The sequence below is a fragment of the Giraffa tippelskirchi genome, chromosome 11, assembly GCF_054371585.1.
Source record: "Giraffa tippelskirchi isolate mGirTip1 chromosome 11, T2T-mGirTip1v1.2.pri, whole genome shotgun sequence".
In the NCBI taxonomy this organism is placed as follows: domain Eukaryota; kingdom Metazoa; phylum Chordata; class Mammalia; order Artiodactyla; family Giraffidae; genus Giraffa; species Giraffa tippelskirchi.
The window spans coordinates 132,787,625-132,814,736 of NC_137285.1; the positions used below are offsets into that span (position 1 = coordinate 132,787,625).

Below are 27,112 nucleotides of genomic sequence, written 5' to 3' on the forward strand. Positions count from 1 at the left end.
TCACACCATCGTGATTATCTGGGTCATGAAGATCTTTTTTGTACAGTTCTTCTGTGTATTCTTGCCACCTCTTCTTAACATCTTCTGCTTCTGTTAGGTCCATACCATTTCTGTCCTTTATCAAGCCTATCTTTGCATGAAATGTTCCTTTGGTATCTCTAATTTTCTTGGTGTTTAAATATAAATAAAAACACTTGGAACTTGAAGAGTGTAAAGAATAGCTGCTATTTGGTTAGAAAGGGAGACTGTAAAGAAGATCAAGTGTATGTGTGGGGAAATGAACCCAGTTTTCAAGGCGCGAGGTAACTAGAGAAGATACAGCTATTTATGATTTACAAGTTAGGACTACTTGTTTCCTCAGCTGTTGATTTGTCTGCAATGCTGTGGTTTGACAGCCTAGTTTCCTATAAACTCAGATACGGATAGCTATTCTGTGTCACAGTAAAAATATGTAAAATTTCTAAACCAATTCTTCTAAAGAAAGAAAGGGAGACTTTGGCCAAAAGTCAAGTAAGTAAGAATGTTGGTTGGCGGTATGTTAGAAGTGGAAAGAGGAGAGTTGGCTGGGCTATACAAAGGATCAACTTAACATGTGGACTAAGAGGAGATAAAGAATATCAGCGGAAAGGAGTTGAGGGCAATGGGAATTACCACTCTGATTCCATAAAATGTACTAGTTGGGCCTGCTCTGTAGAATAAAATCTGGAAGGGCATCAGACACAAATGATAATACAGTTGAAAAGCTTAGCCAGTAAAAATATTAAATTGGGCTACCAAACAATAGGGTCTCAATGCTTTTTACTGATAATTTGCTTTTATCATCCTGATACCTGACTTTTCCCTGAGTAAACATGTAATGAGTTCAGATGACTCTCTTCGAATTTCCAGAACACAAAAATTTCATTTGTGAAGATCTGGTGGTTTAATTTCATTTATACAAAATTGAACATAAAGTAAGGAGAATAATTCTTAAGAAGCATGCAAAAAGTCAATCTTCACTGACGTAGTCATATTATTATATGGATTATGACCTTCATAAATAAATATGGATCCAGGATGGCATGCCTCTCTGAGAGATGATATGCCACAGAGCAATCCACAGCAAAAGGTCCCAAAGACAAGACTGAAGCAAGATATGACTTTACTAGTGTAACTCAGCTCTATTCATTAAGTACATATTGATTATCAGCTAACACCTATAATTAGAGATATCAAAATATAACTTACTTTGGTATATTGATCCAAATGCACTTCTAAACATGTCAAATGCTTTATGCTTATCAGTTCTTCCTATACTAAAGACTATTATCTAGTTTCTGGACCAAATTTTGCTACCTCTCAAGGCTGAGAACCAAGTAACAATACACTTGAGTCTTGATGACTGGCTTAGCCTCATCTCCCTGAAGCAAGAAACTGGGGAAACAGGATATATAGCAGACTAAGACTAAAAGAAGAGACTTCCCTGGTGGCTCAGACGGTAAAACGTCTGCCTACTATGTGGGAGACCCGGGTTCAATTCCTGGGTCAGGAAGATCTCCTGGAGAAGGGAATGGCAACTCACTCCAGTATTCTTGCCTGGAAAATCCCATGGACGGTGAAACCTGGTAGGCTACAGTCCATGGGGTCGCAAAGAGTCGGACACGACTGAGCAACTTCACTTCACTTTCAAGACTAAAAGAACTGTTCCAGAGGACTCAGAAAAATCTTTTACAGCTGGTTACTCTTTCTTATCTTACTTATTTTGCAGGATCACCTGACTTTAAACTCAGACTAATATAAGATCTAATTCTAAGTATATATTTTTTGTAATGATATATCTGAATATTGTATATATGTATATCAACAAAATTCACTATTTCATTTTCTAAATTAGTCTCTTAAAATTCTGAACTTAAATACATATGTGTCTATTGTAATATGAAATAATTTTTCCTTTTCTTGTACTGAAGAGTTATTTTAGTTATCACAAATATAGCTAAAAACTAAAGAGAATTAATTTAATATTCATAAACACTAACGCTGCAGATCAGAATTTACACTACAGACAAAGATTTAAAAGAAATCATATAGTCTTTCAAATTAATATATCTGTCTTTCTCTTATGCTCCCAATTCACCTGCAGCACATCAGACAAGGTAATAATTTATGATAATCATATGAAAATATACAATTAATATTCATCACCTCTCATTCCTCATCACTTTAGATGATCAGTAATGCAGAGTGAAAATGCTGTCAGATTTCTAATTGCTTTGTAATGGGCTTGAAACAGGGAAATCATTAAAGGCAAACAATCTGTCATTTGTCTGTTACTTTAACTATCTATCACACAAAAAAACTCATTAAAGAAATTGCTAATGAGTAACAAAAGACTATACTCATGTCACGTCTACAGTTGATTAAAAAGTAATACTATGAGTTGCTTAAAATATTTTAAAAATATGATTTTTTTGGAAATTCATCAGAAAACATCTATTCTTCAGTATATTTTTTAAGCTATGTGGTTTCACTATTTTGTCATCTAATCCGTCATTGCAGAAATCCCTTTAGCATGTAAGAGTTGTTTTTCATCACTCTCTAAATAATTAAAATGAATGGTTGAAAGAAGCTGAAATGCTAAATGTGTTTATTGCTAGTAAACTGACACAAGTAATAAAACTAGTTCTATAGTAATCCTGAGGCTAAAGGAAGAATCTATTTTAAAATTTGTTTTTACCCTCATATCTCTGTGGATTTGAACTGTTGAAGTTGCAAAGCTTCACTCATCTTAAATATACCTATCATTACACAACATTATATTCAACTATTGAAACTGAGCATATAAACATTAAAGTCTGCATAATAACATTATCTATATTTTGAAAATATAAAAGATAGTACCAACACTAAAATGTTTCATAATATTACTTCAAAAAATTTTGGAGGGGAAAACAAATCATTCCTTTAAATGAGTATATCAAATTTTACATGTCTTTGTATGGTCCCTTTCAATATGAGGTACTTAGTATTAAAAAAAATTCAACAATAATGTCACTAATCTAGTTTTAAAAACAAACAGAAAATGCAGAAATGTTTCATTGGTTATTGAGTTCATTTGCATTTTATTTTAGAAAAAAAAAGTAACAAAGATAACAGTGTTACATAGTATGTTTTTCATTTTGCTAATGATGAATTAAATCACAAATTTATTTTCTATAGCAAAACATACGAATCTTAAAGTCAAATTTCTTTAAGTGTGTAGACCTATTCATATAAATTGGAATGTACACAAATTTAAGGACCTAAATGCAATGGCATGTTTAGCCAGGTGCTATGGTTGACACACAGGAGTGAATTCCAAGTTGACTTCAAAAGGTTCCGTAACACTCTAGAAACATCTTCATTACACACTCTAATTGACTTAAACAGACTTCATATCAACTGCTTAACACATTTTAACCTACAAATTAACACCCCTTGATCATTCAAATTAACCTTTCTTCTGTGAGTCAGTCACATGACAAAAATAAAATAAACTTTAAAAAAATTCGGGTTTAAGAAACCAAAATGGAGGACTAAAATGCTAGAGCTATTAATGCATATCATTGCATGGTTTGAAGAGATCATTACAAGGTTTCAGAGTGGTCATCAGACAGGCGAAAGGGATAAAAAAAGTGAATGGGGAAATAATAAGTTGGTATTTATTATGATTACTAAAGAGAAACAGAAGATAGATTATACTCAGTGCCTTTAATAGGTTCATGGAACAATTAAAACATCAGATGTGAAGAAGCTTGGAAGACAAGAACAAAAATTCCAGATAACTGAAGATCTTTAACAAGTCTGAAACCAGCTCGAAAGAACACTGACACAACCGAGGTTAAACACACGCGAAAAACACAGCCGCAGGTGCGGTGACAGTGAGAAGTATTTACCCCTTGGTCTCCCCTGCTTAGTGCACTGACTTGCTTAAACCCAGTGAATGTTCACTGATGGTTACTGTTGAAAGACAGAAGAGAGAACAGATCAAGTGAAGACCACCAGCGAAAGGAAAAAACCCAAAAATGAAAAACCATTTCTAAGAGGTGAGGTAGGATTGTTCATTAGAGCTGATTCTCAATACTGTCTAAAGCGTTATGATAATTGGCCAAAAAAGAAAAAGAGGAAGTTTCTCTAATTCTAGCCATTTATCTCTCCTCTCTGTCAGAGCATTATTTAAAACTTAACACTTCCATATATCTTCCTGGATTAGCCTCATTTTGATTCAAAGATTTCAATCATTCAAGTAATCTGCCTTATTCTATTCACATAACCACAAGTTATTAACTATCACAGTTAAATAACCTTTATTTCCTCTGGCATAGCACTTTGCACAGTTATTTCAGTTGCCTGTCTGTCTACCCAGATAAACTTTAAGATTTTGAGAGAGCTACACCCAACTCTGTCTTGTATTTTTTGTAACAGTGTACAATAAATATTCGTTGAGTAAATGAATAGGTGAATGAAGGCTATATATGTACTATGTACTTGTGTCTTTTTTTGTTTTTAATTCATTACTAGCTAATAGACTCCAGGTTGCCCTAGGAGGAGTCATCTAGTTTTCATATACAACCACAATACTGCAGTACTTAAAAATAAATATAGCTTAGTTAACTGATAGGAAGAATCTTAAAAATTCAGAGGTATTTAAAATAAGATCAAGGATATGAAAGAAGAGCTGGTAATAAAACCAGTAGAAAGAGCCAAGTAAATATAATACTAGGATAAGAAATAATTAACAGAAGTATGCTATATGTTTTGCAAATATCCACAAGAAGCATAATTCACAAATATGATCTCACGATTAAGAATTTGTTAATGTATAGTGGACATTAGTAAGTTTATGCATGGGCAAGTGCTAAAGCAACAAATTGAATAAGAATGTGATTGCTATCACTACAACCAATGGTCTCAAACCTCTGCTATATCTATATCTGTATCTGCATCTGTATCTGTATCTATACCTCTGCATCTACATATAGCTGTAGATATAGCACTTGATGAATTATCTTGAAATTAAATATTTGATGTATGCCTATTTCACTTATGCTAGATGCTGATGATTCAGGAATGAAGAGGTTTCTGCCTGTGCGCTTAATGTATCTGGCAAACTACAGTTCAACAAACATTTGGGTTTGGTTTCATTTTTCCAATTCAATAGTCTGTGGCTTTCATTTGCTTTGTTTAGAAATTCCTAAAGTACTGTTATGAATTCTTAATATTCTGATATATCAAAACTGAGTAACAAATAGTTCGTTATTAATAATAACCACAGTATCTACTCTTCACTGAGTACTTACTACTTTCAGACACTATTATCTCATTTAATCCTCACAACAAACCTCTGAAGGAAATACTATTATTATCTCTGTTTTACAGAGGAAGAAACTAAGGTGCAGAGAGATTAACTTCAAGTTTTCACATAACCAGTAAGAGGCAGAATCTCGATTCAAACCTATGAGTCTGATCCCAGAGTTCATGCTCTTAACCATTGTGCTAACATAGTTTATATTTATGCTATATTGGTTTTACATAAAATAAATATATTACCTTCTAAAAACAGTGAGAAACAAACCTATTGTAGATATACATCTTTAGAACCCCAGAGAATGTGGCATAAAAGCTGGTGCTTAGTTTCTCTGAGAAGTGTTCTTATTCTCAGAGAGTTTACAATCCAATTAGGAAATTAGAACACACATCTAAAGTGTATAACAATACTCTGTATATAAGTACAAAAGAGTAGTACACCCAGGACTGCGATGAAAATTGAGAGGAAGAGGTAATTTCTAAGGATTGGACCATCATAAAAGAAAGGAGATCAGTCCTGGGTGTTCACTGGAAGGACTGATGTTGAAGCTGAAACTCCAATACTTTGGCCACCTGATGTGAAGAGCTGACTCATTTGAAAAGACCTTGATGCTGGGAAAGATTGAGGGCAGGAGGAGAAGGGGACGACAGAGGATGAGATGGCTGGATGGCATCACCGACTCAATGGACATGGGTTTGGGTAGACTCTGGCAGTTGGTGACGGACAGGGAAGCCTAGCGTGCTGCAGTTCATGGGGTTACAAAGAGTTGGACACGACTGAGCGACTGAACTGAACTGAAGAGACTTGATGGAAGAGATAGGTCTTAAAGAAGGAGTAAAACCGATAGGAGGAAGAAAAGAGGTATGGTGTTATAAACAAGGAGACCCATCTGAACAAAATTATGAAGTACCAAGAAAATATTCAATTGTTTAATTGCTTCATGTATGAAGGTAATAGGTGATGAAGCTGGAAAACTAGGGTCATATTGAGGAGGAATGCTGGACTTTATCCCCTAAACCTGTGATTGATAAAGTAGTCACTAGTAAGACGTGGCTATCGAGCACTTGAAAAGTGACGAGTCCAAATTGAGATGAGTTGTATAGGTAAAATACACACCAGCCTTTGAAGACTGAGTATGAAAAAAAGAATGTAAAATATCTCATTAATAATTTTTGTATTGTTTACATTTTGAAATGAGCATATTCTGGATACACTGGTAAATAAATATATTATTAAAATCCATTTCACCTGTTTCTTTTTATTTTTCTAATGTGGCTACTAGGAAATTTAAAATCACATGTGTGGTTTGCATTTGTGGCTTACACTGTATTTCCATTGAACAGTAGTGCTTTAAAAAATGAAAAAAATTAAGGAAGACTAATGAGCAAGGATTCCTGTAAAAAGTGTTTTAAAAAGTGGATTCTGGTATAAATAAACAGATAAGTTCAGATTGTAAGACAACTGATCTGTTTTTTCAACAAACTAATGGCAAAAAAAGAAAAAAAGGTAGTAGTAAAGCATTTCACCTGCTATAGCTTAAAAGGTATTTAAGAAACAGAATAACCAAATGCAATGTGTAGATTCTGGATTCTGATTCAAGCAAACCAACTATAAAAAGACAACTCTGAGACAACTAGGGAAATGTAAACAAGCACTAGATTTGGATAATATTAATGAATTATTGGTAATTTTGGAGGATTAATGACTTAATGGAGACGAAATAAAAAGTTGCAAACTAAAGTATGCTTTACAGATGTAAAATAATATAGGTTATTATGAAATGACAGAACACTTGGGATTTGGTGGGGACAAAAAAAGTGTACCTCTTTCTATATCAAAAAATAAATAAATACAAGAAAGTTGAGATACTGTGATTAGAATTTTCAGAATTTTGTTCAAAAAAGCAGTAAAGGAGATAACACAATACATTAATGCAACCATAAATCAAAATAAAGTGTTCTTTCTATAAAAAACTGAAGGGCTTGGGTATAATTATCTATACAAAGAAGGACTATGCAGTGGAAAAAGGAAGTTTGAGGGCTAGAGAAATTCAGAGTGGTGCCATTTTGATAGTACTGTATAAGAAGGTCTTCAGAATAACACAGTTCTCTCATTTTAGGTATACTTAGGGCCACACAGAATGTTGGAACCAGTCATGAAAATCAGATCTTCTGACTTAGTATTAATATAAAGGTGGTTGTGTCTGCCTTTAAACATGACAAAATCCTATGAAGAACCTAAACTATACTTTTCCCTTTAGATTTTTAAACTTTTCTGTATTATTCAGTTATTCAGTTGTAGTTTGGTGAAAATCACTCAATCGTGTGCAACTCTTTGCAACCCCACGGACTGTAGCCCACCAGGGTCTTCTGTCAATGGAATTCTCCAAGCAAGAAAACTAGAGTGGGTAGCCATTTCCTTCTCCAGGGGTCTTCCTCACCCAGGGATCAAACCCTGGTCTCTTGTATTGCAGATCCATTCTTTACAAGCTGACCTACCAGGGAACCATCGTTAAATAACTGACCATACCAAAATATCTTTTTCAATGTGCTTAGGGTTTGTCTTGACTGCTTCTCCAAGAGATGAGAGGTTGAGGTAAGGAAGAGACTATAATCGGGGCGCCAGCTGATGGAGAAGACAGCAGGCTGCTGCTGCTGCTGCTAAGTCACTTCAGTCGTGTCCGACTTTGTGCGACCCCATAGATGGCAGCCCACCAGGCTCCCCCGTCCCTGTGATTCTCCAGGCAAGAACACTAGAGTGGCTGCCATTTCCTTCTCCAATGCATGAAAGTGAAAAGTGAAAGTGAAGTCACTCAGTCGTGTAAGTCGTGGACTGCAGCCTACCAGGCTCCTCTGTCCATGGGATTCTCCAGGCAAGAGTACTGGAGTGGGTTGCCATTGCCTTCTCCAGATGGCAGGCTAGTACCTCAAAGTAACCATATTACTGGGTCTGGATGCCAGGTTCTTTTACAGATCAGACATGGGGGAAGATGAAGAAGCAGAGTAAAAAAAGCCATTAATATTGCAAACATCTCCCAGAATGGCAAGCCTCAGGCAGGGGATTTGTTACTTTTTTCCTTCCTGCCAGCTACAGGTGGACAGGGTTCTGAACAAAGGCACTCTAGTTCAACAGTCAGGCAGAGGGGTAGGATTCTTTAAGGCTGGCCATTCTGTATGATTATAACAGAAGCAGCGAAAACAAGAAACAGTACCAACATGGAATCAGAATTGGCTTCTCTGCAACAAATCTAAGGTAAGCAGTACAGAGATTTGACAATAAAAGGGAATAGAACGAATGACAGGGAGAGGAAAGTGCCCATTTGGAGTACCCAATAACTACTTCAAAGTGAGCATTTTATTTTGCTTTTTCTGTGAGCTTGAACGATGTCATAGCTGCCCTGTGAATAGGAAGACTTGCTAAGAGTGTGAAAGGACTTTGAAAAGTTTTCATTTTTCAAGTTGGTTTCTAAAATCTAAGAGAAATAAGTTGAACATCTCTTCCAAAAAATAATATTAAAATTGAAAAACTTTGGGCTTCCCTGGGAGCTTGCTGGTAAAGAATCTGCCAGCAATGCAGGAGACCCTAGTTTGACTCCAGGGTTGGGAAGATCCCCTGGAGAAAGACTAGGCTACCTACTAAGATATTCTTGGACTTCCTTGGTGTCTCAGATGGTAAAGCATCCGCCTGCAATACGGAAGACCTGGGTTCAATCCCTTGGTTGGGAAGATCCCCTTGAAAAGGACATGGCAACCCACTACAGTAAAATCTAAAAGAAATAATTAAGTTGAACATCTCTTTCGAAAAAAAAAAAATTAAAACAAAAACTTTTTACTCAGCATAGGTTTTAGTTGTCTTAGTTTTGGAATGAGAACATTCCAAAGGAAGTCTAGGGAGAAGGGAGGAATCAGTTCTTGTCACCCTTCTCATCGACCTCCACCCGTTCTAATCCCAATAGTACCCCCACCACAGCCCCCCACCCCTCACCCCCCGTCAGAGTACTGCAGTCGTCAACCGGGAAAGGACAGGGAGCTGCAGTGGGTAGGTTATGTGGGGGAAGTTTGGGGAAGGCGGAGGAAGCTTGGAGGGGGAGACTGGGGGTACTCGCTGGAGAAAAGGAGAGAAACCACAGTCTGGGAGCCAGGACAAGAGTCAGTTAGAACGAGGCGAAGAAAGCCTTTTCCCACCGCGCCCGCACTTACAGTTGGTAAACTCCTGAGGTGGCGGCGAATGGGTTACCATAGCGACCGCGTCCAGAGGGCGGAGCGGCGCTTCCGATCGGTGCCTCCGCCATTGCGGCTCGACTGGAAACTTGACCGCGTTAGGGCAGTGACTTCCGGCGGAAGCAGAAGCCGGTTCCGAGGTTTGGCAGACAGCAGGCGAGGAGTGGGCTCTAGTGGCTCTACTGTTGGTAAGTTCGCGATCGAGTGGATCCAGGAGAGGGTGCGAGTCTGTGGCTGGGCGACACAGCGCACCGTAAGTGCAGTGGATTTCCGAGTCCCAATTTTGAGGAAGCCCCGGATGTCTCGTTGAGTTCGCGGCTATGGGAAGAAGTTGCCTGGTTCTGGGGCTCCTGGCGGGTCCTCTTCGGTTTGGAAGGGCTGTCACTTCTTCCGTTGAATAGTTTCAGGAGCTCTTTGCGAGGTCTGAGCTCCTGTCCAATAAATGCGGGACTGTTGCTCTCCACCTGCCAGTGCTGACTGGCTATTTGGCGTGTTATTCTTTTAAGATAATCTGAAAGACAAGAAGTGAACTGGAGACATTAAGAGGGAATGCTCCCAAATTTATTTTAATTCCTCGTTTTGCTTTTTAAGAATATTTATTCATTTTATAAACTCTTACTAAACTCTAGTATGCTTAGTGAGTACCTACTGTGTGTCGCTTTTACCAAGAGATTAGCAGAAACACCTTTCTTAGAAGGTCCTCCACCGCTGGGGTTCATTATCGAATTCTTTTTTTTTTTTTTCTTACGCTGTTGTATATTCGTTAATTTAAGATAAAAGCGTATATCATGAAACATCTAACAGATTTTTCCACACTTGTCTGTATACTAAAAACTGACATTTTGGGGGCGTTTCAAATGAAACTATTTGCTTCTTCAGGCTTGCATTATTATCATGACTTAATATTACAGAACTTAGGGAAGCTGTACGTAGGTATTTCCCAGATATACGCAAACTGTAATGAATTGTCGTCAATATTTCTATTCAGCTGATCTGAAAAGGACCACTTCTTGTTCAAGGGATGATGGCATTTGAGCAGATACCAAAAAAGGATTGGTACAGCATTCTGGGAGCAGACCCATCTGCAAGTGTGTCAGACCTAAAACAAAAGTATCAAAAGCTCATTTTAATGGTAAGTCTGTTGTTTTCGAGTCTGTATTGCAGGGGGAAAATCGGGTTTTTTTATGTGCCCAGAAATACAGGTTTCAGTACAATGAATATATGATATCAAAGCAGGAATCAAAAGTATTAATTTGGTTAATTGAAAGTATCAGAATATTGTAAAAGAAAAAAGTTGATTTGAGGTGGGATTGCATAGTGATTTGGACCATATCTGAGTCATGCTGATTGGTTTAAAATTCTGATTCTACCACTAACTAACCTTAGGTACTCGGGCAAGTTATTTTCCCCTATATGTTCCTTGTGTTGGCTAAAGTCATGTTCCATTCTTTGTGAGCACGGACTGTAGCTCACCAGGCTCCTCTGACCATGGAATTTTCCAGGCAAGAAATACTGGAGTGGGTTGCCATTTCCTTCTCCAGGGGATCTTCCCCACCCAGGGATCAAACCTGCATCTCCTGCACTGACAGACAGATTCTTTACCAATGAGCAACCTCAGGGAGTATTAAATGAAATAATCCATGTGAATTTCCTTGAAGTGTGTCATGTAGTAAGCAACATTAGCATCCAGTAAACACTGGCTACATGTAGCTATTATGCACCTGAAACTTGGCTAGTCGAAAATGAGGTGTGCTATAAGTATAAAACAGACATTGGGTTTTGAAGGCTTAGTACGGAAAAAGAATATAGAATAATCTAAAATTTTTATGTTTATTAAATATTGAAGTGGTAATGTTTTGGATATATTGGCTGTTTTACATATTTTTACATATACAGTAAACATACTATCAAAATTGCCAGGCTTCCCTGGTGGCTCAGATGGTAAAGAATCGTCCTGCAAGGCGGGAGACCTAGATTTGATCCCTGGGTTGGGAAGATCCCCTGGAGAAGGGAAGGGCAGTCCACTCCAGTATTCCTGCCTGGAGAATTCCATGGACAGAGGAGCCTGGCAGGCTACAGTTCATGGCATCGCATATACCCTAAATGTATTATCAAAATTGACTTCATCCATCTGCTTTGTAAACATTGTGTATATGGCTTGCATTTATAGTTTACATTGTATCTTTATTGAATAATACTGATTTAGGCCTGTTAAAGACTTGTTTTTCACTGATTTCATTCCTTTGTGAAATGGGTTGTGGTATTTATAAAGAGATAGTATCTTTCTAAACTACCATATTAATTTTTTCAGCTTATATTGTGAGGTTTCTTAAGGAAATCAGTAACTATGATAATCTCCAGTTAACTCAGTTTACAAAAAGAGTAGAGGATCATTACTTTTATAACATGAGTTGTTTCTCAAGTTTTTATTAGATCTGTGAGATTTTGCCATAACAATGTGAGACAGTAGATGATTCACTGTCAAGAATGTATTATTATCCCTGGTCTAGGTAATAAGTTGAGCTAAATGATGTTAAGATTTCTTTTGTCTCAGGATTTTTAAGATTTCTGTCAGTAAAATCAAGTAGACTTTTTGGAAACATTTTTTAGTACCGTATCATTCTTGTGCCTCGGTTAACAGAGATATGAGGCTGGAGAAGTACACTGGCTTTGGATCATGCATGGCCTCGTAAGCCATTTGGCATTTAATTTGACAAGAAGTTATTTGCACTTAGTACAGTAATATCTGTCAAATGTCAAACAAAGTGAATGAACCGTTTTGCATCCCCTCTAGTAATATATCCAAGAGTTCCAGTTGCTCTACATCTTCCCCAACATTTGATGCTATTAGTGTCTTTAAATTAATCTCTTAGGAGTTTTTCAGTTTTGCCATCATTGACATTTTGAGCAGGATAATTGTTCTGTGGGGTTATCCTGTGCATTGTAGGATCGTTCGCAGCATTCTAGATGCCAGTAACAACTAAAAATGTTTCCTAGTTGTAAAAACTGCAGACCTCCCTATTTCATTGAGAAGCACTGCACTGCACAGTTCTCCTGTGTTCATAGAAATATCTCATTGTGGTTTTGTATTTCTCTCAGAGCTGATGGTGTTAAGCTCATTTTTAATGTGATTTTAGCCATTTGTATAATTTTCTTTTGTGAAGTTTCTTTTGAAAAAATTCCATATTTCCTTGATCTTGTGTATATATAAGTGTATGTATTTTCTCCTAGTCTGTGGCTTGCCAGCTCATTTTCCTAATGGTATTTTTTGAAAAGCTTTTTGTTTTGGTGAACTGTAATTTATCAGATTTTTGTTTTACGATTAGTGCTTTCTGTGTCTTCTCTATGAAGATCATGAAAATAATCTCCTATGTTTTCTTCTAGAAGATATGTAGTTTGCTTTTACCTTTGCATGCATGCGTGCTCAGTCGTGTCCGACTCTTTGCGACCCCATGAACTGTAGCCGGCCAGGCTCCTCTGGCCATGGAATTTTCCAGGCAGGAATACTGGAGTGGGTTGCCATTTCCTATTCCAGGGGATCTTTCCGACCCAGAGATCAAACCCGTGTCTCTTGTATCTCCTGCATTGGCAGGCGGATTCCTTCTACTGTGCTGCCCGGAAATTGTGTATCTTGTGATATAGGAAGTCATGTTTTTGGTTTTCCCTCAGTAAGGATATCTAGTTATTCATCATTTGTTGAAGATTTTCCTCTCTCCATTGGATTGTCTTGGCAAGATGGATCTATTTTTGGACTATTTTCTGTTTAATATATTTGTTTATCCTTTTACTAATACTTTTGTCTTGATTACTGTAGGTTCACAATCAGTTTTAAAGTCAGATAAAGTTAAATAATCTTATTCTACTTTTAAGTTTTATTTTCATTAGTTTAGATTGCTTGCATGTACCGTCTGAGCCACCAGGGAAGCCTCAGTGTTCAAATTTAGTATGGTTATTCCGGCTCCAAAAATAATTGGGAAATAACTCCATTTTCTCTCTTTCTGAAAAGGTTTGTGTAAGATTGCTGTTGTTAATTATTTAAATGTTTAATATAATTTACTAGGGAATTAAACTGGGCCTGAACTTTTCTTTGTGGGAAGTTTTGCAGTTATGTGTTTATTTTTAGAGGCTATAGGGCTGCTTAGAGTTTCTATTTTCTGTTTTGTCAACATAGGTGAATTATACTTTTTCAAGAATTTGTCCATTTCATTTAAGAAGTCTTACATACTTCAGGGCTTCCCTGGTGGCTCAGAGGGTCAAGAGTCTGCCTGCAATGCCGGAGACCCAGGTTTGATCCCTGGGTCGGGAAGATCTCCTGGAGAAGGAAATGGCAACCCACTCCAAAATGTTCATACTGTTGCCTTATTAGTCCTTTATTGCTATAAATTATGTAGTTATGTTTTCCTTTTGATTCATTATATTGGTAATTTGTGTTTTCTATTTATTTTTTCCTGATGAGGCTTGCTATGGTTTTTTTCTATTTCTTTACTCGTTTGCCAAGAAAAAAACTTTTACTTTGTTGACATTTTTATATTGTTTGTTCATTTCTCTTCACTTGATTTCTGTTTTTAATTTTATAATATGCTTTCTTCTACTTATTTGCTTTTATTTTCCTGGATTATTAATGTAGAACTATTCATCATTGAATGTACACCTGTCTTCTTACATTCTTAACATAGTCACTAAAAGCAATAAATTTCACTCTAAGCTAGGAAAACTGCTTTAACTGCATTCTACAAATTTCGATATGTGTATTTTTGTTATTCAACTCAAATTATATAAAGATTTCTCCTGTAATAGTTTTCATTGACCTGTGGGCTACTAGGAAGTACAATGTTTAATTTCTAAATATTGGAAAATATTCAGAACTTTCTATTATTGATTTTAATTTAATTCTGTTGTGATTAGAAAATACATTTGGTATGATTTCATTCCTTTATATTAATTAAAACATTTTTTGGCCTAGCATATGATCTGTCTTAGTGAATATTCCCATGCCCTTGAAAAAATATATTTGGCTTTTATTGAATATAGTGTTCTATAAATGTCTGTTAGATCAAGTTGATAGTATTCAAATATGTTATACCCTTATTGATATTTTTTTTGGATGATTTTTATCAGTTTCTGAGAGAAGGACATAACATCTTCAACTGTGATTGTGGATTTGTGTTTTCCTCTTTAGTTTTGTTAATTTTCTTTTACTTATTATTTGGGATCATTTTATTGGATGCATATATATGTGTGTGTGTGCATAAAGATTGTGTCTTTATGAATTTAAACCTCTGATCATTATGAATTTCCCCTCTGTATTTCTGACAGCATTCTTCTTGAAGTCTACTCTGATATTTTTTGTAGCCACACACTTTTCTTATCCTTCAGTTCAGTTCAGTTCAGTCGCTTAGTCATTGTCCGACTCTTTGTGACCCCATGAACTGCAGCACACCAGACTTCTGTGTCTATCACCAACTCTTGGAGCTTACCCAAACTCATGTCCATTGAGTCAGTGATGCCATCCAACTATCTCATCCTCTGTCATCCCCTTCTCCTCCTGCCTTCAATCTTTCCCAGAATCAGGGTCTTTTCAAATGAGTCAGTGCTTCGCGTCAGGTGGCCAAAGTATTGGAGTTTCAGCTTCAACATCAGTACTTCCATTGAATATTCAGGACTGATTACCTTTAGGATGGACTGGTTGGATCTCCTTGCAGTCCAAGGGACTCTCAAGAGTCTTCTCCAACACCACAGTTCAAAAGCATCAATACTTCAGTGCTCAGCTTTCTTCATAGTCCAATTCTCACCTCCATACATGACTACTGGAAAAACCATAGCTTTGACTAGATGGACCTTTGTTGGTAAAGTAACGTCTCTGCTTTTTAATATGCTGTCTAGGTTGGTCATCACTTTATTCCAAGGAGCAAGCATCTTTTAATTTCATGGCTGCAGTCACCATCTGCAGTGATTTTGGAGTCCCAAAAGATAAAGGCTCTCACTGTTTCCATTGTTTCCCCATCTATTCGCCATGAAGTGATGGGACCGGATGCCATTATCTTTGTTTCCTGAATGTTGAGTTTTAAGTCAACTTTTTGACTCTCTTCTTTCAATTTCATCAAGAGGCTCTTCAGTTCTTCTTCATTTTCTGCCATAAGGGTGGTGTCATCTGCATATCTGAGGTTACTGATATGTCTCCCCGCAATCTTGATTCCAGCTTGTGCTTCCTCCAGTCCAGCATTTCTCATGATGTACTCTGCATATAAGTTAAATAAGCAGGATGACAGTATGCAGCCTTGGCGTACTCTTTTCCCAATTTGGAACCAGTCTGTTGTTCCATGTCCAGTTCTAACTGTTGCTTCTTGACCTGCATACAGATTTCTCAGGAGGCAGGTCAGGTGGTCTGGTATTCCCATCTCTTTCAGAATTTTTCTCAGTTTTGTGTGATCCACACAGTCAAAGGCTTTGGCGTAGTCATTAAAGCAGAGTGGATGTTTTTCTGGAACTCTCTTGCTTTTTTGATGATCCAAGAGATATTGGCCATATGATCTCTGGTTCCTCTGCTTTTCCTAAATCCAGCTTGACCATCTCAAAGTTCATGGTTCATGTACTGTTGAAGCCTCGCTTGGAGAATTTTGAGCATTACTTTGCTATCATGTGAGATGAGTGCAGTTGTGCAGTAGTTTGAACATTCTTTGGCATTGCCTTCTTTGGGATTGGAATGAAAACTGACTTTTTCCAGTCCTGTGGACACTGTTGAATTTTCCAAATTTGCTGACATATTGAATGCAGCACTTTCACAGCATCATCTTTGAGGATTTGAAATAGCTCAGCTGGAATTCCATCACCTCCACTAGCTTTGTTCTTAGTGATGCTTCCTAAGGCCCACTTGACTTTGCATTCCAGGATGTTTGGCTCTAGGTGAGTGATCACACCATCATGATTATTTGGGTCATTAAGATCTTTTTTGTATAGTTCTTCTGTGTATTCTTGCCACCTCTTCTTAATATCTTCTGCTTCGATTAGGTCCATACCATTTCTGTCTGTTATTGAGCCCATCTTTGCATGAAATGTTCCCTTGGTATATCTAATTTTCTTGAAGAGATCTCTAGTCTTTCCCATTTCATTGTTTTCCTCTATTTCTTTGCATTGATCACTGAGGAAGGCTTTCTTATCTCTCCTTGCTATTCTTTGGAACTATGCATTCAAATGGGTATATCTTTCCTTTTCTCCTTTGCTTTTCACATCTTTTCTTTTCTCAGCTATTTGTAAGGCTTCCTCAGACAACTGTTTTGCCTTTTGCATTTCTTTTTCTTGGGGATGGTCTTGAACACTGCCTCCTGTACAGTGTCACGAACCTCTGTCCATAGTTCTTCAGGCATTGTGTCTATCAGATCTAATCCCTTGAATCTATTTGTCACTTCTACTGTATAATCATAAGGGATTTGATTTAGGTCATACCTGAATGGATTAGTGGTTTTCCCTTCTTTCTTCAATTTAAGTCTGCATTTGGCAATAAAGAGTTCATGATCTGAATCACAGTCAGCTCCTGGTCTTATTTTTGCTTACTGTATAGAACTTCTCCATCTTTGGCTGCAAAGAATATAATCAATCTGATTTCGGTATTGACCATCTGGTGATGTCCATGTATAGAGTCATCTCTTGTGTTGTTGGAAGAGGGTGTTTGCTATGACCAGTGTGTTCTCTTGGCAAAACACTGTTAACCTTTGACCTGCTTCATTTTGTACTCCAACGCCAAATTTTCCTGTTACTCCAGGCATCTCTTGACTTTCTACTTCTGCATTCCAATCCCCTATAATGATAAGGACATCTTTTTTGGGTGTTAGTTCTAAAAGGTCTTATAGGTCCTCATAGAACCATTCAACTTCAGCTTCTTCAGCATTGCTGGTTGGGGCATAGACTTGTATTACCATGATATTGAATGGTTTGCCTTGGAAATGAACAGAGATCATTCTGTTGTTTTTGAGATTGCATCCAAGTACTGCGTTTAGGACTCCTTTGTTGACTATGATGGCTGCTCCATTTCTTCTGAGGGATTTTTGCCCACAATAGTAGTTATAATGGTCATCTGAGTGAAATTCACCCATTCCAGTCCATTTTAGTTCACTAATTCCTAAAATGTCGATGTTCACTCTTTCCATCTCCTGTTACCATTTCCAATTTACCTTGATTCATGGACCTAACATTCCAGGTTCCTATGCAGTACTGTTCTTTACAGCATTGGACTTTACTTTCATCACCAGTCACATCCACAACTGGGTGTTGTTTTCCTTTTGGCTCCATCTCTTCATTCTTGCTCAAGTTATTTCTCCACTGATCTCCAGTAGCATATTGGGTACCTACCGACCTGGGGAGTTCATCATTCAGTATCCTATCTTTTTGCCTTTTCATACTGTTTATGTGGTTCTCAAGACAAGAATACTGAAGTGGTTTGTCATTCCCTTCTCCAGTGGACCAAGTTTTGTCAGAACTGTCCACCATGACTGGTCCTTCTTGGGTGGCCCTACATGGCATGGCTTATACTTTCATTGAGTTAGACAAGGCTGTGATCCATGTGATCAGATTGGTTAGTTTTCTAACCAGTTGTGGTTTTCATTGTGGTTTTCATTCCATCCGCCCCTGATGCAGAAAGATAAGAGGCTTATGGAAGCTTCCTTCTGGGAGAGACTGACTGAGGGGGAAATTGGATCTTGTTCTGATACGTGGGACCATGCTCAGCAAATCTTTAATTCAGTTTTCTGTTGATGGGTGGGGCTGTGTTTCCTCCCTGTTGTTTGACCTGAGGCCAAACTATGGTGGAGGTAATGAAGATAATGGTGACCTCCTTCCAAAGGTCCCATGCTCACACTGCTGCACTCAGTGCCCCCAACCCTACATCAGGCCAGTGCCAACCACAGCTCTGCCGGAGACTCCTGGACTCTCACGGGCAAGTCTGGGTCAGTCTCTTATGGGGTCACTTTTTCCTGGGTTCTGGTGCGCACAAGATTTTGTTTGTGCCCTCCAAGAGTCTGTTTCCCCAGTCCTATGTGAGTTCTGGTGGCTCTGTGGTGGTGTTAATGGAGACCTCCTCCAAGAGGGCTTATGCCATACCCAGGTCTGCTGCACCCAGAGCCCCTGCCTCTGCGGCAGGGCACTTCTGACCTGTACCTCCACAGGAGACACTCAAACACAGTTCTGGCTCAGTTCCTGTGGGGTTTCTGGTCCTGGTGCACACAAGGTTTGTTTGAGCCCTCTGAGCATCTCTGGCAGGTATGGGGTTTGATTCTAAACGCAACTTTGCCCCACCTGCTGTCTTACTGGGGCTTCTCCTTTGCCCTTGGACGTGGGGTATCTGTTTTTGGTGGGATCCAACAGGTGTGATGCTGTGAAAGTGCTGCACTCAATATGTCAGCAAATTTGGAAAACTCAGCAGTGGCCACAGGACTGGAAAAGGTCAGTTTTCATTCCAATCCCAAAGAAAGGCAATGCCAAAGAATGCTCAAACTACTGCACAATTGCACTCATCTCACACACTAGTAAAGTAATGCTCAAAATTCTCCAAGCCAGGCTTCAGCAATACGTGAACCGTGAACTTCCAGATGTTCAAGCTGGTTTTAGAAAAGGCAGAGGAACCAGAGATCAAATTGCCAACATCCGCTGGATCATCAAAAAAGCAAGAGAATTCCAGAAAAACATCTATTTCTGCTTTATTGACTATGCCAAAGCCTTTGACTGTGTGGATCACAATAAACTGTGGAAAATTCTGAAAGAGATGGGAATACCACTGCCAGACCTGCCTCTTGAGAAACCTGTATGTAGATCAGGAAGCAACAGTTAGAACTGGACATGGATCAACAGACTGGTTCCAAATAGGAAAAGGAGTACATCAAGGCTGTGTATTGTCACCCTGCTTATTTAACTTATATGCAGAGTACATCATGAGAAACGCTGGGCTGGAGGAAGCACAAGCTGGAATCAAGATTGCCGGGAGACATATCAGTAACCTCAGATATGCAGATGACACCACCCTTATGGCAGAAAGTAAAGAAGAACTAAAGAGCCTCTTGATGAAAGTGAAAGAGGAGAATGAAAAAGTTGGCTTAAAGCTCAACATTCAGAAAACTAAGATCATGGCATCCGGTCCCATCACTTCATGGGAAATAGATGGGGAAACAGTGGAAACAGTGGCTGACTTTGGTTTTCTGGGCTCCAAAATCACTGCTGATGGTGATTGCAGCCATGAAATTAAAACACGCTTACTCCTTGGAAGGAAAGTTATGACCAACCTAGACAACATATTAAAAAGCAGAGACATTACTTTGCCAACAAAGGTTGGTCTAGTCAAGGCTATGGTTTTTCCAGTGGTCATGTATGAATGTGCAAGTTGGTCCTAAAGAAAACTGAGTGACGAAGAATTGATGCTTTTGAACTGTGGTGTTGGAGAAGGCTCTTGAGAGTCCCTTGGACTGCAAGGAGATCCAACCAGTCCATCCTAAAGGAGATCAGTCCTTGGTGTTCATTGGAAGGACTGATGTTGAAGCTGAAACTCCAGTACTTTGGCCACCTGATGTGAAGAGCTGACTCATTTGAAAAGACCCTGATGCTGGGAAAGATTGAAGGCAAGAGGAGAAGGGGACGACAGAGGATGAGAGGGTTGGATGGCATCACCGACTCAATGGACGTGGGTTTCGGTAGACTCCGGCAGTTGTTGATGGACAGGCAGGCCTGGCGTGCTGCAGTTCATGGGGTCGCAAAGAGTCGGACACTAATGAGCGACTGAAATGAAGTGAACTGAACAGGTGTGAAAGGAACAGGCCTATTTGGGAAGTGGCTCTAGGTTCTCCCTGTGTTGGGGAAAGGAGGTGGATCTCGCCACCCATTTCAGAGCCGGAAGTCCCGCCAGGCAGCCCAGGGACTTTTCTAAAACAACCTCAAGTGCAGAGGCCACAGGGATCCGGGACCGGCTGGGCGTGAGAGCCAGTGGGGCTTGGAGTCCTCTCCTGTCTGGGGCCGCCTCTCCACAGGCCTCAGTTTCCTTGTGTGAGTAGTGGGCTGACTACCAGCTCCCCCCCCACTCCCCTACCTCCCGACACCAAGAGAAAGCCACTGGGGTGATCTGGCTCAGCTCCGTTACAGAAATCACTGGAGAAAACAGTCTGTTTCAGTTTTAGTTCAAAGAAGGAAAATAAAAAAGCGGCAACTGTGAACTTTGCCCAGAAATGCTTGTCAGGGTTAGTGAGTAGCTGGCTAAGCGAAGGTGCACAGGGAGGATGAGTTGGCCAGGGCCCAGGTGGTGGGTGAGGGTAAGTTAGCGCGGGTGAAGATGCACAGGCCATACCATAACCCGTCGCTGCCTCAGGAGACAGAGTCGCCGCTGGTTGAAGTAATAGCTACCGGGACCGTCCTCTGTGCTTTCCCTTTGGTTGCTTTCAAAATTTTTTCTTTATCTTGTGATTTTAGTGGTTTCCCTGGCATTTGCCTTAAATGTGATTACTTTGCATTTATCCTATGTAGGATTAACTGAGCTTCTTGGATTTTTGGTTTTGTTTGTTTTGGAATGTTTTCAGCCATTATGTCTTCACTTTTTTTTTTCCGCTTCATTCTTTCTTCTCTATTTGGGATTCTGATTGCATATAAGATTGTACTGCAGGTATTGGTTGCTCTATTCTTTTTTCCTGTAGTTTTTTTTTTTTTCCAATTTTTATTTCAGTTTGCGTAATTTCTGTGAACCTGTATTCAAGTTCACTGGTTTTATTTTCCCTTCTGCTTTGTCTATCTCCTGATAAACTCATTAAAAAATTTTTTTCTCTTTATTATCTAATTTTTGTATCTAGCATTTATCCTGGCTCTTTTTTTATATAGCTTTCATCTTTCTTTCATCTTTTCCTGTATAGTGTTGTGTTCCACTTCCAGTAGTTCCTCTACATACAGTCTTTTTAAAGTCCCTGTCTGATAATTCTGACATCTGGGTCTAACATCTATCTCTGAGTCTGGTTCTGAAATTGCACAACTCAGATGGGACTTGAACCCATGGACTGGCCCTTGAATCCACTCTTTTAATTGAAATTGCATACTAGGTCTCAGGACTTAATGAAGCTCAGGTTCTTTATCTCTCAGTACAGAAGGAATTCAGTGGGAGGCAAAGTGATAGGTAAGAGGTAGATTTATTGAGAGAGATACACACTCCATAGACAGAGTGTGGTCCATCTCAGCTGGCAAGAGGCCCTGGGAGATACGCATTCCATAAGACAAAATGCGGTCCATCTCAAAAGATGAGAGCAACCCAGAAATGTGGTATGGTGAGTTTTTATGGGCTGAGTAATTTCATAGGCTAATAAGTGGGAGGATTATTCCAACTGTTTCGAGTAAGGGCTGGTATTCGGGAATTGGGCCACTACCTACTTTTTTGGCCTTTTATGCTTAACCTTGGAACTGTCATGGCATAGGTGGGTATGTCATATAGCTCGCTAATGTATTACAATAAATGTGTAATGAGGCTCAGGATCTATTGGAAGTCGAACCTTCTCCATCTGGGGCCTAATCGGTTCTAACCAGTTTTTGTGGTATCCTCAAGAGCTATGTCATTCTTTCAAAAGTTGTGCCCTGCTCCCTTCCCTCCTATTTCAGTTCTGTATCCTTTCGTCATGATGGACCAAATTCTCATGCTTCTTTACATGTCTTATAATTTTTTTTTTGAATGCCAAAATTGTTTGTAAATGAAAAGTAGAGATTGTATTGTAAAGTAATTAGCCCCCAACTAAAGTAAATAAATTTATTAAAAAAAAAAAAGTAGAGATTGAACTAAAGAATATATTCTCAGGGATGGGCATGTGCCTTCTTTGTAAGGTGACATGTATAATGGTCTGAGTCACTCTAGTCTATAATTGGGCTGAATTTTTTTGCTTGCTATTGCTTTCGTGTTTCATTTCACCTTAGGTTTCAGGTGGTTTGAGCAGGATCAGAACTGCCCCTGTGGCAGAACTTGGGATCTGAATCCCACTAGGATTTGTCTCAGCTCTCCTGCCCTGTCCTTGAACTTCATATTAGGAATGGTCTGTCTCAGTCTTCCTGTTCCTTTCCTGAGTTGTGGCTGGCTGCTGCCTGGTAGTCACTGTGAAATCTAGGTTCCTTCCAGGGATTCTCTGCGGCTTCAGTCCTGCCTTCTGACTTAAGTGAGCCACTTGTGCTTGTGTCTCGCGGGTGACCTTGGCTCTTCTGCCTCGAGTGTATTCTTTCTTGTGAACACTTGGCAAAGGCCTGTAGGGTGGAGTTAGCGAATGGGTGCAGACTGATGTGTTTGGGGTACCAAGGATTGTTGTGCCAGTCTGTGTCTGGCCTTTAAAATTAAAGCTCATTTTCTTCTTATCTGTGTCAGTATTGATTTCCTGCTTCTGCTGCCAAAGGTCAAAACAGTGATGGCTTTTTTTCCCTCTCTTCTAGGGTCTTTTCATTTGGATTTTGGTTCGTTGGGTTTCTTTGAGTCATCAGCTCTCTACTTTGATTTAATTTAATTAATTAATTTATTGACTGTGCTAGGTCTTGGTTGCCACTTGGGCTTTTCTCTAGTTGCAGCAAGTGGGGGCTACTCTCTAGTTGTGGTGCACGTGCTTCTCATTGCAGTGTTTTTTCTTTTCTTTTTTTTTTTAAATAAATTTATTTATTTTAGTTGGGGGCTAATTACTTTACAATATTGTAGTAGTTTTTGCCATACATTGACATGAATCAGCCATGGTTTACATGCGTTCCCCCTCTTGGACCCCCCTCCCACCTCCCTCCCCATCCCATCCCTCTGGGTCATCCCATTGCCCCAGCCCTGAGCATTTGTCTCATGCATTGAACCTGGAATGGTGTTCTGTTTCACATATGATAATATACATGTTTCAATGCTATTCTCCCAGAACGTCCCATCCTCACCTTCTCCCTCAGAGTCCATAAGACTGTTCTATGCATTTGTGTCTCTCATTCTGTCTCGCATATAGGGTTATCATTGCCATTTTTGCAGTGTCTTTTCTTGTTGCTGAGCACAGGCTCCAGGGCGCAGGCTTCAGTAATTATGGCACACGCAAGGGCTTTGTTGCTCTGCATCTTGTGGGCCCTCCCAGACCAGGGATCAAACCTGTGTCTCCTGCATTGGCAGGCGGATTCTTTACCACTCAACTTCCTGTTTAAAGAAATGGTTGAATTTCTAGAATCTGGCTTATTCTCTTGCATTATTCCTTTCTGCATTATAATATGCCATTATTTCTCCCATCTTTGAAAATACCCTTTCTCTGAATGCATTTCTGTCAGCTCTTGCCCCAACTCTTTTGTTCTTTGCAGCAAAAACTGTTTCAAAAATTTGCCTCTGCTTCCTTGTTCCAATCTCTCCCTTCCTATTATCTCTCTTAAACCTGCTACAGTGAGGCCTTGTTCCTGCCACTGCTCTCTCTCCCTAGTCCACTGTGCCCCTTCCCCTGCCTCACCCGATGAACTCTTACTCATTGGCTCAGATGGTAAAGATTCTGTCTGCAATGCAGGAGACCTGGGTTTGACCTGGGTCGGGAAGATCCTTTGGAAAAGAGAGTGTCCACCCACTCCAGTATTCTTGCCTGGAGAACTCCATGGACAGAGGAGCCTGGCGGGCTATAATCCATGGGTTGCAAAGTCAGATATGACTGAGTGACTAACAATTCCCCCCCACACCTTTTTTTTTCATGTACTGTTTTATACTAATTTATACTTCACACTTTATAAATGCTTTTAAGTCTTATCTGGTGTTATCCTCTCAGCAGTCCCATAAGGTAGGTAATATTATCTTTATATTTGCAGCTGAGCAAACCAATTCTTAGTTATAGTCAAGTGATTTGCCTGAAACACACAATTAGTAAGATGTAAAATCTAGGCTTGATCACATATCCTCTGTCCCTCAAGACTCTCCCATTGTATCAGACTTCTCATAATTGCCATCCAAAAGGGTTTACAGTTGTTCAGAGGCATAATTTTCAGTTTTCTGGATTTCAGTGGAAGCCTTATTCATGTACAGTTAATGAAGTAGTACAGAGGTCAGACATAATCACTATTCTCTGTTTTAATTTTGAAGGGATCTAGATTATATATGGTGTATGGAGATAAAACTTATTTTTCTTATTCTGTTTGTCTAAGTTTAGAATTTCCAATAGAGTTGAGAAGGAGAAAATTATAAGGGAAAACCATACTACTTACCATGCTTATAGTTTTTTTTCAAAAACACTTTTTAAGTTCATAATCTTGCTTTCTAATTTGAATTACCATGTATTTTCTTAAGTCTGTTTTTCAGCAATGTCACCGAACAGTTGGAGAATAAAATTACATTTGACAAATACTATTCTGTATCTAATTTTGTAAAAAGGCGCATTTATTACATGCACTTTTCCAAGTTCAGAAGACTTTGAATTTAACACCTCCTACATAATTAGTTGTTGGGATAAAATATTGCTAAATCGCAGGCTGCTAAGTTTACAATACATGTTGATTTAGTAAATACTGTTTCCTTATTTTAGTTTTTGTAAACGTAGTACTTACTCAAGGTCCTGATTCTGAAAAATTCTTGTTAACTAATTGCGATCTTTTAGAATGCATTAAAGAGACATATAAATATAAAGCACAGAATTAGCTTGAAAGACATTTATTTCACATACCCTTAAGTCTGTTGCCTAATAAATTACTATATAAAAATAAAGGTAATTGAACCAGCATTTCCCAGCAGCATTTTTTTTGGGGGGGTGGGGTGGGGCGGGGCTGTACTAGGTCTTCATTGTGGTACACAGACTTAGTTGCCTGGTGTCATGTGGGATCTTAGTTCCCTGACCAGGGATTGAACCTGCGTCCCCTGCATTGGAAGGCAGATTCTTAACCATTAAACCACCAGGGAAGTCCTCCAGCAGTGTTTTATTGATAGGGACTTTGTGTGTGCTCAGTAGCTCAGTTGTGTCCGACTCTTTGTGACCCCATGCACTGTATGGAATTTTCCAGGGAAGAATACTGGAGTGGGTTACCATTTCCTTCTGCAGGGGATCTTACCAACCTAGGGATCGAACTCGCTTCTCTTGTGGCTCCTGCATTGACAGGCGGATTCTTAACCATTAGCTACCTGGGAAGCCAGTAGGGACTTAAGTATTAATAAAAGTACATTGCTCTTCTTTTTTCCTTATGAATCAATTTTTAAACTATTTTCTAGTTTTTTTTTTAATGTAAGTTGAATGATAATTCATTGCTTTGTAATGGTCTAGGGTCAAGAATGATTAGTTATGTTATCCTGTATGTTTTACAGTTATGCATGTGAAAATTGCTGTTTACTGAGGAAAAAGCGTCCCCCCAAAAGCTTTGTCACAGTGAAAATTGGGGGCCTTTTTCCGTTGATGCTGATAATATTACAGGATGCCTTTCAACTGCAAAAGAATTATTGTGTTGGAAAATTATATACTGCTGTTGCAATATGTTCCATAATCTTAAAGAAAATCCATGTAATTTGAGGCAAAAGTGTGCAGGTTGCTGTTGTGCTTAAGGTTGGAAGGGTATAAAATGCCTTTGACAGTTCCATGGGCATTCAGAGATTCTCTTGATTTTAAGTGATTATATATTTAGATTAACATTAAGCTTCTTATGTAATACATTTTAGCATCTTGAAAAAGAAAGTAGAAAAGGGTTCCTGAGCAATAGGGGAGAAAATTACCAATCAGAAGAGAAGGGACATAAGAATAATTCTTTAAATAGGTCTTTTGACTGTACTACAAAGTGATCTTAATTATTGAAAAGGTGTTTAGGCAATAAGAGAAATTTTCTGGAAACATCTGGCAGTGTTGTGAGTAAAAATCAAAAGAGTATAACTTGTAATGAACATTAATGATTTTTGTTGGTGTGGTTAACTGCTGAGCTGTCCTCTAGGTGTCATACAGGTGCAAGGTATTTAACAGTAAATTACTTTGGTATGAACTGTTCTCTTCCATGATAAGAGAATGACATATTAGGTGAACATTAAGTAATAAAATTAGCTAATACACATTACTGTGTATCAGACACTGTTCTAATCATTTTATGTCCATTTACTTAAACTCTACAAAGCAAGAAATCATTATTATCCTGGGAAAATGAGGCTCAGAAATTAAGTAACACTCTGGTTAGTGATAGGAAATTATGACACACTCTATATATACTTTGAAAACTGAGTAAATAAGAAAGCTAAGAGTTACCTTTCCAAATTTTTCCTAATTTTTCTACTGCCTATATACAGCAATAATAGATTGTATCTTTAGAGAAAAGGCAGCATTTATGTTACATGTGCAGAAGAGAGAAGGGTTAACTACGTGGACTCTGCAGATGAGGTAATTTCCTGGGTTTGAATTCTGACTCTGCCACATATTAGTTCTGTGACTCTGACCAGCTCTATAATTTAGGAACTTGTTTCCTTATCTGCAAAATAGGTACAAATCATTATTTATTCATAAATATTAAATACCTGTACGGATGTGAGAGTTGGACCATAAAGAAGGCTGAGCACCAAAAAATTGATGCTTTCAAATTGTGGTGCTAGAGAAGACTCTTGAGTCTCCCTTGCACTGCAAGGAGA

General features: G+C 38.7%; 2 protein-coding genes and 1 long non-coding RNA gene across 12 annotated transcripts in view; 2 read left to right on the plus strand and 1 right to left on the minus strand.

The window, feature by feature from the left end:
* DCDC1 (doublecortin domain containing 1) overlaps positions 1–9,625 on the minus strand; it is a 453,546-nt gene extending 443,921 nt beyond the window's left edge. For all 6 annotated transcript variants that reach the window (XR_014069367.1, XR_014069370.1, XR_014069369.1 and 3 more), the window contains exon 1: positions 9,526–9,625. The gene's annotated coding sequence lies outside the window, so the exon portion shown is untranslated. The remainder of the gene's footprint in view (positions 1–9,525) is intronic.
* The window catches only part of DNAJC24 (DnaJ heat shock protein family (Hsp40) member C24), a 75,382-nt gene continuing 57,863 nt past the window's right edge, over positions 9,594–27,112 (plus strand). Inside the window, exons 1-2 of one of the 5 annotated variants that reach the window (XM_081544101.1) lie at positions 9,594–9,799; positions 10,535–10,678. In XM_081544101.1, the coding sequence (XP_081400227.1) occupies positions 10,568–10,678 (111 nt within the window). In that variant the 5' untranslated portion in view covers positions 9,594–9,799; positions 10,535–10,567. The other 4 variants (XM_081544102.1, XM_081544099.1, XM_081544098.1 and 1 more) reach the window with 4 other exon arrangements.
* LOC145526987 (uncharacterized) lies at positions 13,865–22,317 on the plus strand. Its single transcript, XR_014069382.1, has 2 exons — positions 13,865–14,926; positions 20,268–22,317. It is a non-coding gene; the product is annotated as an uncharacterized LOC145526987 (long non-coding RNA).